General features: G+C 42.7%; 1 protein-coding gene across 4 annotated transcripts in view; it reads right to left on the reverse strand.

Moving 5' to 3' along the window:
* The window catches only part of SPTAN1 (spectrin alpha, non-erythrocytic 1), a 115,009-nt gene that overhangs the window by 29,248 nt on the left and 71,614 nt on the right, over positions 1–14,147 (reverse strand). For 2 of the 4 annotated variants that reach the window (XM_068248527.1, XM_068248526.1), the window contains exons 22-30: positions 13,836–13,970; positions 13,242–13,390; positions 8,297–8,356; positions 6,098–6,296; positions 5,227–5,331; positions 5,099–5,122; positions 3,977–4,012; positions 2,424–2,471; positions 2,228–2,319 (exon numbers count right to left, since the gene is read on the reverse strand). In XM_068248527.1, coding sequence (XP_068104628.1) covers positions 2,228–2,319; positions 2,424–2,471; positions 3,977–4,012; positions 5,099–5,122; positions 5,227–5,331; positions 6,098–6,296; positions 8,297–8,356; positions 13,242–13,390; positions 13,836–13,970 — 848 coding nt within the window. The remainder of the gene's footprint in view (positions 1–2,227; positions 2,320–2,423; positions 2,472–3,976; positions 4,013–5,098; positions 5,123–5,226; positions 5,332–6,097; positions 6,297–8,296; positions 8,357–13,241; positions 13,391–13,835; positions 13,971–14,147) is intronic. The other 2 variants (XM_068248529.1, XM_068248528.1) reach the window with 1 other exon arrangement.

Below are 14,147 nucleotides of genomic sequence, written 5' to 3' on the forward strand. Positions count from 1 at the left end.
ATTAGGCAGGTGCATAAATGTGGGTACTATTGTCATTTTATGGATTCCAAAAGCTTTAGAACTAATTATTGGAACTCAAAATGGCTTGGTAAGCTCAGTGACCCCTGACCTACATACACAGGTGAATCCAATTATGAGAAAAAGTATTTAAGGGGGTCAATTGTAAGTTTCCCTCCTCTTAATTTTCTCTGAAGAGTAGCAACATGGAGGTCTCAAAACAATTCTCAAATGACCTGAAGACAAAGATTGTTCACCATCATGGTTTAGGGGAAGGATACAGAAAGCTGTCTCAGAGATTTCAGCTGTCTGTTTCCACAGTTAGGAACATATTGAGGAAAAGGAAGACCACAGGCTCATTTCAAGTTAAGGCTCGAAGTGGCAGACCAAGAAAAATCTCGGATAGACAGAAGCGACGAATGGTGAGAACAGTCAGAGTCAACCCACAGACCAGCACCAAAGACCTACAACATCCTCTTGCTTCAGAGGGAGTCACTGTGCATCCTTCAACCATTCAGCGCACTTTACACAAGGAGATGCTGTATGCGAGAGTGATGCAGAGGAAGCCTTTTCTCCGCCCACAGTACAAACAGAGCTGCTTGAGGTATGCTAAAACACATTTGGACAAGCCAACTTCATTTTGGAATAAAGAGCTCTGTAGACTCATGAAACTAAAATTGCGTTATTTCGGCATAACAAGGGACATTATGCATGGAGGAAAAACAACACAGCATTCCAAGAAAAACACCCACTACCTACAGTAAAATATGGTGGTGGTTCGATCATTCTGTGGGGCTGTGTGGCTAGTGCAGGGACAGGGAATCTTGTCAAAGTTGAGGGTCGCATTGGATTCCACTCGGTATCAGCAGATTCTGGAGACCAATGTGCAGGAATCAGTGACAACGCTGAAGCTGCGCCAGGGCTGGATCTTTCAACAAGACAACGATCCTAAACACTGCTCAAAATCCACTAAGGCATTCATGCAGAGGAACAAGTACAACATTCTGGAATGGCCATCTCAGTCCCCAGACCTGAATATAATTGAAAATCTGTGGTGTGAGTTAAAGAGAGCTGTCCCTGCTCAGAAGCCATCAAACCTAAATGAACTAGAGATGTTTTGTAAAGAGGATGAATGGTCCAAAATACCTTCAACCAGAATCCAAACTCTCATTGGAACCTACAGGAAGCATTTAGAGGCTGTAATTTCTGCAAAAGGAGGATCTACTAAATATTGATTTCATTTTTTTTTTTTTTTTTTTTTGTGGTGCTCAAATTTATGCACCTGCCTAATTTTGTTTAAACAATTATTGCACACTTTCTGAAAATCCAATAAACGTCATTTCACTTCTCAAATATCACTGTGTGTCTCCTATATGATATATTTAACTGACATTTTTTATCGTAACAACCAACAATTTATACAGGAAAATCATGACGATTAACGAGGCTGCCCAAACTTTTGCATCCCACTGTAGAAGTAAATCTTAGATGCAGCATTAAGTAGCAGTGGAGGGTTTGTAAGAAGAACACGGGAGAAGCAGGGAGCAGGAGCAATAATGCCATGTATGGTGTACAAGCTGCGCTAAATAGGAAAGCACTTCCGAACAATAACTGGACAGTATAAGATCATTTCAGAAGAGCAAAATCTATGAAGCACTATTTGCAATTTTGATCAGAGACCATTCTAGGGATGACTTGTTATAGGATACGTGTAGGTTGTAAATGCTTATCCTTTTCATTACAGATCATGTCTAGTTAGAGGCATACACAGCTTACAGTGAACTTGTTGCAAAAAAATGCCTCTAGGGAGTACTTTCCCCTGGAGGAGGAAGCCTCTTGCTCTTCCTCCTCTCGCCCCATTCCAGTGCTGGAACCCCCAAAAAGAACTTCTTGGTATCTTTCACAGGCACGCTAGCACCATCCTTCTTAACTTTCTTCGTAAAAAGCCCGGATCGGGTCTGCACAGGTTATCTTCGCCTGAGCAGCAGAACGGTCCTGATCAGGCTCTGCAATTTCCACCGGAGCCCAACTGGGTTCTAAGCCAATCTTTCTAGGTCCAAGCACTGGAACAGAGCTGCGGAGGAGGCAGACGCTTTCCTCTACAGAGGCAAGTATCCAATTTTTTCCTTTTACTAAGTCACAGGTTGAATTTAATTTATGAAATGGAGAAGTTCTGATTTTATTGACTAGCAGTTACAGGTGATCCCTGTGCACCATTCTATAACTGTACCTGTGGAATCTCTGCACCTCGTGGGCACTGCCAAGTGACTGGCTTCTCTCCTCTGCCAGCTGCTGCAGGGATCTCCAGCGGTCATTAAGATCCTACAGGAGAAAATAGTCACATATCCGCAAGGTTCACAACACAGAGACCAGAAAATAGTGGGAAAAGGTTTAATCATGGAATGATTGGTCACACGAAATCATACCTTGATTGAATTGAAGGTAGCAACAGCATGGATTGCAGTTCTAACAGACTGGAAATAAATAAGATGGTTTAGCTTCATGTTTAAAAGTAGAACTATGATTTATTAGTATCTCAATGACCATCCCTAGTGGTCAGAATTCATTTTAAACCAGTCTGAATAAAAGCACCAATCCACTGTGATTAAAAAAAACTGAAAAAAAAAACAAAAAGACAAATGATATCATTCCATAAAAACAATTAATCAAGGCAAGAGGAAGAATAAAAAAAAAATACATTTGAGAAATAACAATCAAGAAATGTCATCAGAAGTAGTAATTTGTACGATACAAGATTAAATAAATTAGAAACAAAACTGTTGTATAGCCGTCTGAATTGAAGATCTCTCAGGGATACCAGAATACACTACATAGTGTACTCAAACTGTATATACAATATACAGTACAGTAGGTCTACTGGATATATCCAAATGAACGTTGTACCTACTCTATACCAGTCACAAAAGCTTACGGGTTTGTACACGAGTCAATATTTGCTCCTTATTAATTAATCTAATAAAATTGCCTGCATCATCCACAGCAGCAGACCAATCAGCATACATTAGTTCCCTCAGATCTGAAGTAAAATAGAATTTGCCCAGTTTAACTTACCTATGTTTCAATACATTTTTATTGGGGGGTTTTCAGTTTAAACACAGCCAACAATAGGCATAAACAGATTTCAGACATCACTATACATTAGTCTTTGCTTAACATAGAACAACATCTACAGAATATAACAATTATAAAGGCTGGTCACAGTAATACTGATAAACATCTTATGGTCATAAGAATATGTTTCAAGGTAGATGTTGTATTTTGACCATGAAACTTTATAGGAGTTTTGTTCAGTTTAAGGTGCCTAGGGCTTCTTCCAGCCCCCTGTAGTCCTTCTGGCCCCACGTGCGAATCCACTCAGATCCCTTCGGAAGCTGTGCCCCTCCAAAAACTGCATGCACAACCTCGGGCCATATGCCGCCTCGTTCGCACTCCAGTCTCCAGGAACACTCGCATGGGCCAAACACTCCCAGCGGAGGAGGCAGTAGCCGGCCACTGGTTCAGTTGTCCAGCTTTTGTAGGGGCACAGCTGATGAAGGGATCAGAGCAGAATAACAGTGTGGGAACAAAAGACTACATTGAGCTAGAAGAACCCCTGGTTAAGTTAAACTGGGCAAATTTGTTTTTACCTCACTACCATTTACAAGAACCCAGCAAGAATATTCATAAATGATGAGTCAGTAAAGTCATAACACATATGTATGGCCCTTGTTTTCCAAGTGACAGATAAACATGGGGGGGTTGCCTTAAAAGATTTCCTGCAGAGTGGCCCATATGTACAAAGCATAAAGGTGGCCACGCACAATGTGATAAAAACAATTGGTTCTATAAGTCGATCGGGAGTGGTGGATTTTTCTGATCGTGCAATTTTTCTAGAGTTTTTAAATATTTTCTTTTTTTAGTTGGAAAATCTGAAATTCGTATCACTTTTCCTGCCACTCAAGAACTGAAAACCGCCTACCTTCCATGGCGATGCCCCCTTGGCATCAGCTTCATCCTATATAAAAGAATAAAGCATATTAGATGTCAGCTATAAGGATACTTGTCTGGTAGTTGCAGCACAGTCATTACAGAAGATCAATGAGATGTATGTAATTGTAGCTTGTATGCAAGATTTCAAGCAAATTGACTGCAGTTTGAAAAAAAACATGCACTTCCTGCTTATTTTCTTTAGCTGAATTTCCGGATGCATAAAATTTGCACTAAAGAAGCAATCAAGCCAGAGTGTTTTTTGTTGCATCTCACACACCATTTCTATGCATTGAATATAGATCTGATAGTCTCTGGTGCAGGGAATACAAATAAAGGAATAGGGTGAGGAGGAGTGTCTGGTATTCTGATTATGGCCCACATAGCAAAAACGTTTGTCTTGCTGTTGGTCATTTTTGGAGAAATTTCCCAACTTCTCCAGCATTAGAATGTCAGGTTGAGAGGATAGCTCAGCAGTGGGCTCATGCTTGCCAATGAACAGAAACCCACTAGGACAGGAAGGGTAGCTCATCATCCTTTCATGAGAGGGGATTATGTAAAACATGGATACCGGTACCTAAGGTGGGCAGAATAGAGGGGACAATGGAAATACAATTTCAAGATTGTGCTCTTTATTTTTTCCTGACACCAGAGTCAAACTCATGACTTCATGCTTCACAGGCAAAGGCAGTACCTCTGGACAAGCTGCCAGGGGGAGCTTTTATTTGTGATTCCTCTGTACACGAGATAACTATGTATGTGCTGACAGTTTCTTAGTACATTGTATGTCTCACTATGCCTATGTATTTATCTGACGTGCATTTAAATGTTTGCTCTTTAACTGATACTTTTTGAATTTGATATCTGTTGCTCTATGAACATCTGTTTGTGGCCTACTGAATGGCAAGGTTTTTGCTATGTCCGTTGGTGATTTCGACCATAAACTTGTTCGATAAAAAAAAAAAAAAAAAGGATTGTGCTCCTTTGCTTGAGACATCCTCTGCCCACTTCAATATCCAAGCTTTGAACATCAGCAGCCAACAGGATTCTTCTCTCAGAGAACATCTAAGGGAATCTTTACCTTTACAAACAACCTGAATTCTCTGCTTCTTACCTTAGGCATGCTGCCATACACCTCCTGCAACAAGGTAAAAGAGAAATTGCAAATTAGCAAGCTACCATTAAAAAAAACTTCAACCACAGCACCTACCCACAGTGATCTCTGCAGCATGAGGGGCCTACCTGGTGTTGCACCGCCTGAACTTCTTCTGTTATAAGTCCCTCAGATTCAAGTTCATCTGCCACCTTGTTGATGTCCTTCAGACGTGATTCGTTAGCCTTCAGATCCTGCAAGAGAAAACAACAGTTGGCAAAACAGGACTAATTTACAAGACTTTACAAGAATGCAAGATCGGAAGGCTTTGCTGATAGGCAAGCACTACAGGAAAGTCCCCGTTATCTGGAACTTGGGAAGCCTCAACTAGCCGGCAAGCCTCAACTAGCCGGCATGCCTGAGGGGATAATGGGGACTGGTTGTTGGAGGTTTTTGATGGCCGTAAAATACACACCAAGCATCCAGCAATGTTTTCTAGGCTTCTTCTAGCTCCTAGCGTGCTCCTAGCAGCTTTCTGGCGTCTGTGCATGCCTCCCGGTGTGTCACGTGACCCGCCGGGAGCCGTACACAGAGGACATCGGAAAGCTTTCAGGAGCCCGCTAAGAGCTACAGGAACTTGCTGGAGACTCCTTGAGTATTTAATCCTTGATGGGAGGAGGTTTGTGTTTTTCAGCTGGTTGCTCAAGCAACCGGCAGGCACATGTATGCGGCATCAGGCAATCCCTGTAGGTGCTGGATACTAGGGACTTGGCTGTACATGGATTGACCGAATTAGAATTTCTCTGGAGTTTTGCCTTCATATCCTATGCCTGAGGGGGCTGGACACAGATCCAGTTTTTTAGGGTGCTTGGCACTAGGCATAGGAAGCCCGTAATCGCCAGATAGGCCTTTTCATTTCACCCAGTTAAGGCTGAATGTACATTCGTCTGTTAAATATATAATCGATCATTTCAAGGATATCTGATGTCTTGATGATCATGGGAAATATTTTTGAATCACCTTTTGGAAATCGTCAAACTTCTTCTGTAACACTTCCACTTGCTCCAAGTCAGCCCCGACTTCCTCATTGGTGAGCGCAGTCTCCTTCTCGTGGATCCACTGCTGCAGTTCATTGGCCTCACGGAACAGCATGAACTTCTTGCAGCTCTTCTCCAGCATGTCTTTACGCTTCTCTCCAACCTCCAGGATGTTATGATATCTGCAGGTTATAATAATGACAATGGTTAAGCAGCCACACATGGCATCATGACGTCCAGCAACCTACAGTAGCTATAGATATAGCAAAAGATAGAACATCCCTCCTACCAATAGATTTCAAGCCATATGCGGTTCAGCAAAGGAGACACTTCTGTTAAAAAAAAGGTAGCAATCCTGTGGCGAATTCCAAGACAGATTAAGGTGGCTAGGCTGTAAACTGCAGTGCAAGCTGCTGTCACCAACAATGAGTCTTTATAGAATGTCATTAATTTCTGAGGTCTGGCTGAAATTATTGGTTCAGAAGCACAGCCATGACTACTTCCACACCTCAGCCTATCCCTACCATGCCCCTTACAGGCCTACTGGAGCGGTCACAGCCTGTAATTGTATGTGTGAGCAGCTTCAGCTTACTGTGAAGGCACGGCCATACTTGTGCATGAAGAGTGGCATGATAACATATCCAACAAGCTCTTGTCAAATATGTTTCAGGGGTCGGCCCACCGGGCCAGGATGATATGGGAAGCCGCTGGAGGATGCAGAGGTATCCCTATTCATAGGCAAGGATCTATTTTTCATTTTAATCTTTATTCGCTTTGGGTACATTTTAACCTTCTCCAAACTTTTCCTTTTCCAGACTAGCCTCTTAAAGGGTATATTAAGTGAATTTTTGTCCCCAGTTTAACTTACCTAGGGCTTTTTCTAGACCCCCTGAATTCCTCCTGGTACCTTGCTGTCATTACGCCCTGCTCCCTTCAGCCGATGTATCCCTTTAGAACATGGCCAACTCAGCCAGTTGCCACCGCTGTGCACGCGCAACCATGTGCCTCTTCAAGCACACTCGTGTAGCCAGGAGTGTCCAGCGCATGCGCAGTTGCAATTTTTTTTCGAACTGTGCACCTGCAGAACGCTCCTTTCCAAAGGGCTGGGGCCAGGCATGCAGCTTTCTGGAGGGAATGAAACAGCGAGTGAAGGGAGCAGCGTGGAATGACAGCGAGGGACCAGGGGGACTCCAGGGGACTAGAAGAAGCCCTAAGTAAATTAAACTGAGGACATTTTTTAACTTCACTGGAACCATTAAGAACCATACTTTTTTCTTTTTTAGTTAATATTTTATTCTGTGATCACCGATTAGCTCACTGTCATCACAGGGCCAGGAGCCAATGAAACTGACTCCTGATCCTCGCACGGAGCTCAGTTTTCATTGGACAGCATCGGCGGAAGAGATATCAAAGCTGGAACTGTGCTATTGAAGTCTATGTCCTGACAGAGAGCAGAGGCTGCAAATAAGCCGCACATTTCAATAGTGTGCGTCCGGAAAAGGTTCAACAAGCGATTTACTTGCAGCAACATAATTTCAGTGTTGCTTGAATAGAATTAAATTGGTTAACTCTAATCCTATTAACTCAGTTTGTCAGTATTCACATATTTAAAGTGAACCCGAGGTGGAAAATGGAGGAGATAAACAATTGTACTTATCCTCCTACTGTTAACATAACTTTTTTAGATGTCTCATGCATTTATATTTAAACATTTACAAAGTAGATTGAATGTCTCTGCTCAATGGCAGCCTATTAAGTGTCCCAGAATTAAAATACATGAACTACTGACCTTTTTCTATCTCTCCCCTGCCCTCAGAATTTTCTGCCAGGAAAACTTTTATGGCTGTAATTTGCTTTTCAGTGAGGTTTACTATATTCCTCATAAGGTACTGACAAACCGAAGCTGTCACTTGCATGCCTGAAAATTAACTCTCAGGCAGCTAATAATAACAGCCTAGTTATATATTTTGCACTGTACATACCCATGTTTATCTCATGTCACATCGGGTACACTGTCTGCCTACAATACATCTAGCCCAAATGGACACTCAGTTCTTAGCCGCAGGCTGTATGCAGTGAACCATAATATACTCTATGAAGCATTCAGATCCAAAGACAACCGCCACCATTTCCACCTCTAATACACCCGAGAATTGAAAACGGTTGACAGCGGAATACTCACAATTCTTCAACCTGATTCATACGCAGGGATACACTGCCAGCTTCCTTAGATATGAGAGGCCTGCACAGACAAGAACGGAGTACAGCAAAGAAGGCATGCAGACATTAGTGTGATTAACAGGCAAGGGTGGTGCAGATCAGCTCACAGGCTGTATTAGGGAGGGGCGGCAGAATACAAAGAGCAGTCATTTCAGGGGGGTGCCCTCCATAGCTGTACACCAATCTGTTATCAGTGTACAAACTGGTATTATTGCCGATTCAATTAATCTGTACAATGCAGTATTCTTGGCAATCACAATCAATTGTGGATAGCTGCTACCAAGAAAAATGTAAACGGACACCCCCTTTAAATTGAAAGCATCACAGGTGAAATACGTTCTGGCAGCTCGATAGGCATGTACAATGCCTGAGCTGTGACCTCAGCTGTAGTACTAATTAAAGTGCACTGAGCATCTTACTTTTTAAATAACAATCCTCCCCCATAAGGGAGGTTCGTAATGGTGTGTGTGGCTGAGGGTGCAGGGGTTGGGGAAGAACCATTACTTACCTATGGGGTGCTACTCTTTTGACCCCCGACACATAGGACATGCACCATTTTCTGGAGCAGAACACAACTTCTGCCAGCATTTCTCATTTCCAGCGTTGGTCACGGATGTGAACACTTCACAATGTATGCTGGGAGATGGAGTCCCTGGATGCGAGTACAGGGCTGCATTCGCATCCCCCAGACTACATCTCCCGGCATACATTGTGGCATGCTTGTAACCCCCCCCCCCCCCCCCCGGGGTTGCACGCATTACCCCATAGGTAAGTATTGGTGCTCCCCCTAGCCCCCGCAACACCGGCTGCACACACCTTTATGTTGTTTTTTTAAAAAGTAACAAAACGCTGCTCAGTGCACTTTACAGGCAATCTTCAATGCAGAGCAATTCTCACTGCCAGCAATGAGCAGTTTTTACCATCCTATGGTAGATGATCTTTAAAGTGTAACTCCACTTTTATTTAATAAAACAACACCCTTAGAGCATTACAGTGGCACAACAAAATTAAAAATCTGACTCCCAGCTCTCTTTTGCTTATATAGTTATCCTAGCTGCCTCTGGCCAAAAGTAATGTCATCTGTACTAAAAGCTTACACATGAGGCTTCCTGCTGTAGATCAATGCTCATCTCCAGAACTCAGGAGATAAAAGAACCAGCTTCCAGCAGCCTGCAGAGCTCAGTGAGACCGATAACATTTCGCATCCATTGCACTGTGGGAGTTTATATGGCCAATCCTACCTAAAAAGCAAGTCCCTGCATCCCATTTCCGTGTCTGTCAGTGCTTTTTAGCACCTCGCATGTGCAGGGAGGAACGCAGAGACACTAAAGAGAGCTGGGGGAGGACGGGGCCAGAAGGGGCAGCCGCTGGGGGGGGGGGGGGGGGGGGGGGTGCGCGCGCAGCAGAGCGGTGGCAGACCTAGCCCGTTTTTAAACAAGCTAAGGTAACTAGTGGGTAATATTTTTCTAAAGGGATGCATGGATTTATAGATTTTATAACACTAACACTGCACGCTCTACACACTACACTAGTGTGGTGGTTTATATAGTAGAATCTCATAGTAAACTCTGAATTAGTAAACCTCTGGTTATAGTTAACTCAGTCCACAGGTCCCAGGCATTTGCCTGTATGAAAATACAATGTATGACCAATCCTGACATAGTAAACATCTGATATAGTAAACTACTTGGCCAAGTCCTTGATGTTTACTAAAGTATAATCTCTGAAGCAAACTCTGATCTAGTATAACTTCAGGTATAGTAAACTAAAAGTCCAGGTCCCAGCGAAACACCATTACAAGTATATCAGGGAGTAAAGTCTGGTATAGTAAACCTTTTGTTTTTTGGCCCCTGCGGTATGCCATATCCAGCTGTACTGCAAAGTGGGCGGGCGTATGCATCCTACAGCAGTCAGAAGCCCAAAAGCCGGGCAGCCACTTATAGTCTGCTTGCTAACGGCACACTACTGCTTGGATTACCTCAAAAGCACCAGCCTGTGAGACCTATGCTTCCTGTGTAAGCTGTTATCTGATTACTGAGAGAATCGCCTGTCATCTGTGACTTGCTTGTGCATGGCTGCAACACTACAGTACCATTTAGGCTGCACAGAAATATGGACAAAGGAGCACACAAATACTGTACGTGCATTTAATGGTGAGAGCTATGCTTCCTGTGCAAGCGTGATTACTGCATGCAAATCCCTGCATATTGAGCACTGTGCATGTTGATCTACCTTAGACACTGACTGTGCTCACTTGCTGAGGCATTGAAAAGAGAAAATGACTCCCAATTATTGACTGAATTAAGATACAGTACTATAGTATACTTTATGTGCTTGAGTATGACAATGTCTGATATAGTAAATTTCTGATAGAGTTAACTATTTTGCCAGGTCCTTTGGAGTTTATAATAAAGGGATTCTATTGCATCAGGGGATTCCACTGTACCGCCATCCACAGAGCAGAAAAGTTAACAAAGCTTCCTAACATTCCCAGTGACAGTGAAGTTACAGATTAAAGAGCTTTTCTCTGTAACCTGTGATACTTTCAACCATGAATCACACAGTAGTGAAGACAAATACAAATCAAGTTAACAAATTGCATAGTAAATTTCAGTGATCAGGATTGTGATTGGTGGATGCAGTGTGGCTGGGTTAACCATGGAATCACACAGCAGAAGACAGGAAGTTAGGTCTTAGGCCTCAGTTTTTATGTACGTGTGATGGTGATAGTACGTGAATATAATGACATGCAGCAATCAGGATGGTGGATAAAAGAGGTGAAATGAAGATCTGTACAAGACCTGTAATAAAGGAATGTTAATACAATGCACAGACCCTACTGCTGTTTAAAGAGAACCTGTAAAGAAAAAAAAAGTAGCCCCGGAGGTTACATAGATCAGGAGGGGGAAGCCTCTGGATCCTAATGAGGCTTCCCTCGTCCTCCTGTGTAACCCCGATCCAGCACTGGCACCCCCTGAAAATCTGCCAAGCTACGCGCAGTAGCGCCAGCAGATCGTGGCGATATTTACCTTTGAGATCCAGCGCAGGCGCAGTAGCAGCGGTAATAGCTGAGCCTGACCAGGTCCGCTCTACTATGCAGGTGCGAGATGCCTGCGCCATAGATCGGACTTGATCAGGCTCGGCTATTTCCGCCACAGCCTGTGGGGGAAGCTGGTACTGTACGCGATCTCAGAGGTAAATATCGCCATCTGCTGCTGATTGAGGGAGCCAGCACTGGATCGGTGCTGCACAGGAGGGCGGGGGAATCTCATTAGGATCCAGAGGCTCCCCCCTCCTGAGGCAAGTCCCCCCAGGTGCACTTTTCTTTATTACAAGTTTTCTTTAAGGAACGTTTCATTTAGATCTGGCAGTCTGATATATACTTGTTTAGCAATATTACTGCACAAACACATTAAATGACCATCTGAAACTTCATATGCTTGCATGTGTAAAGATTAAAGGGAGATCTGATACAGTTATTAGGATACCAGGGTGGCAAATATTGAAGCCAAGGTCCAGACAGAGATCCATATAAACTCTTAGCAAGTAAAAAAATGGGCAAATGCTACTTTTGTTAGATAGAGGAGTCCTGCCATTATAAATTTAGCCTTAAACTGATCACATGACCAGAAGTAGCTGAGTTGAGGAAGTTAACAGTATTGCCAGTGGGAGGGGCACAGACTGAACTCAAAGAATGCAGCATATAGCAATGAATGTCAGCTATAAGGACATGACTGCTGTAAAGGCCCCTGACAAGATGGCTTAACCAGTTAATTAAGGCGATTATACACAGATAGATACAAGCTTTGCCCCTGAGTGCTGCACAGGACTAGGACGTCATGTTTGCCAGAGCTGGACTTGAGAGGCGCATTCTAGTAAGCGCCATATGATGGAGCCGTTTGGAAAAAGTTTCATTAACTTTCATTAGGGCAAGCACTAAACCGCCATGTTGATGTGTCCTTTAAGGCTCCTATGTTGGGGATTATAGATAATGTGGCTTGTGGGGTGTGCAAGAAATTCCTTTCAAGGATAATCTTATTTTATGCTAGGAAATGTCTATTTAAAAGGAAACTAAGCAGTGTCCCTACGGTAGAGGACCTCAAAGCTCTAGTGAACTTGCCATTATAAAAGCTGATGTATCAAGTTTGGGGGCAACCTTCACATTTGATAAGGTTTGTGGGGCTTGGGTTGATAAAGTAGTGACAACTAGCTAAGACTTGGATGTTAATGCAAGTGTCTGATCTTCACCTGAGAATGTCTGGACTATGCTTACAAATGATTGCCATATGTGATGCTGATGAAAATGTTATAAAGGTCCCTGTATTGTATAATACTCCTGTAATCTCTTACTGTATAAATCTGATGTGTGTTTTTTTGATGTGGATCCACAGGACTATATTTTAGGGCAGGTGGAGGATGAGGGTTGAGTGAAAGTTTATATTTTTAATATTTAAAATTAAATATTCTCTTTTAAAAAACAAACAAACTTTCAATTAGTCTGTCCAGAGAATGTAAACAAGGCCAACAACTCACCAATTCCTTATATTAACATATTTTTCCCCATCCCCATGGGACAATCTGAGACTCCATTGTGGAATGAGGTGGGGTTAGGAATCTTGGCATGGAGATCTTTTGGCTGGAGCGTTCTACAGCTCTTACGCCACATGTTAATCAACCATGAGTGACCAACCTTAACCATTAAAAAACAAAATAAGGTCTATAAAATATCAATGGATTTTAGCATATTGGTGGAACAATATGGCTGCACAGTGTGACATGGAAAATCTTACTATGGCTGAACAAATCTAAGGTCCACTCTGAATACAACATTATCATACATCATTTTTCTACAAGCACAACAGAACCATAAACAGAATCAAAGATGGATGCAGGTAAAATGGTCTTACTGTCCATCAATCTGCTCCTGTCGCAGTGCAATGCTTCCTTGATCATCCAGCAGGTTCTCTCGAGAGGCAGACTGCGCGGGGTCCAGCTTCTTCACATACGCAGCGGGTACAAAACCCTGACGATCATTCACTTCCACTTTCCACCAGTCCTGGAGAACACCACGCACAAGTCAAGCAACTAGCCAGCTTGGGACTACACGGTTTAATATTACTCAGAAATATCAAATACCCTAGGAGAATTTCTCCTGCATGGCGAAATACCTGACCAATTTATGATTTTGTACTTCTTGGTGGGCTGGTCCATGATCATGTGATCAGGTGTCACTTTTGCTACCTTTGTAGTCATATTTCGACCAACCAAACCAAGAAGAACAATTTTATCATAAGGTTCTCCATAAATTCTTTTTGCAGGAAAAATTCTCCTAGGTGAAATGATCTTCTCTACACTTTTGTAGCCTGTAAAAGCAAAACACTCAGCATGCAGTGAGTGCTACATGTCCATAATAGGTGAAGTGGAAATGAGTAGCAAGTAAGAGGAATTGGGGTCCCCTGTAGGTGGTCTGCCATCAGTACCTGTATGCCTGTATTAGTTACCTTATTAGTGCTGTTTAGCAAAGTTAGAATGTCTCCTTTCTTCATGGTCACTTCCCGTGGGCTCTTCTCCTGATAATCATATAATGCCAAAACCAGCTCCTTGCCTGTCTCATCATCTGTCGGTGCAACTTGTTGCTGTTGATAATGTTGATAAAGAGAGCGATCAGACACCCAAGAGGTCAGGTTTTTTCAATACAGTTTAACTTTATCTGAATACCAAAATCATACAAAAACATTCAATTTAGAAAGAGAGGCATCAAGAATTGTTGCTCTAAAAAACCTACCTAAAAAAATTCTCAGAGGAAAACATGG

This window comes from Hyperolius riggenbachi, chromosome 8, assembly GCF_040937935.1.
Source record: "Hyperolius riggenbachi isolate aHypRig1 chromosome 8, aHypRig1.pri, whole genome shotgun sequence".
In the NCBI taxonomy this organism is placed as follows: Eukaryota; Metazoa; Chordata; class Amphibia; order Anura; family Hyperoliidae; genus Hyperolius; species Hyperolius riggenbachi.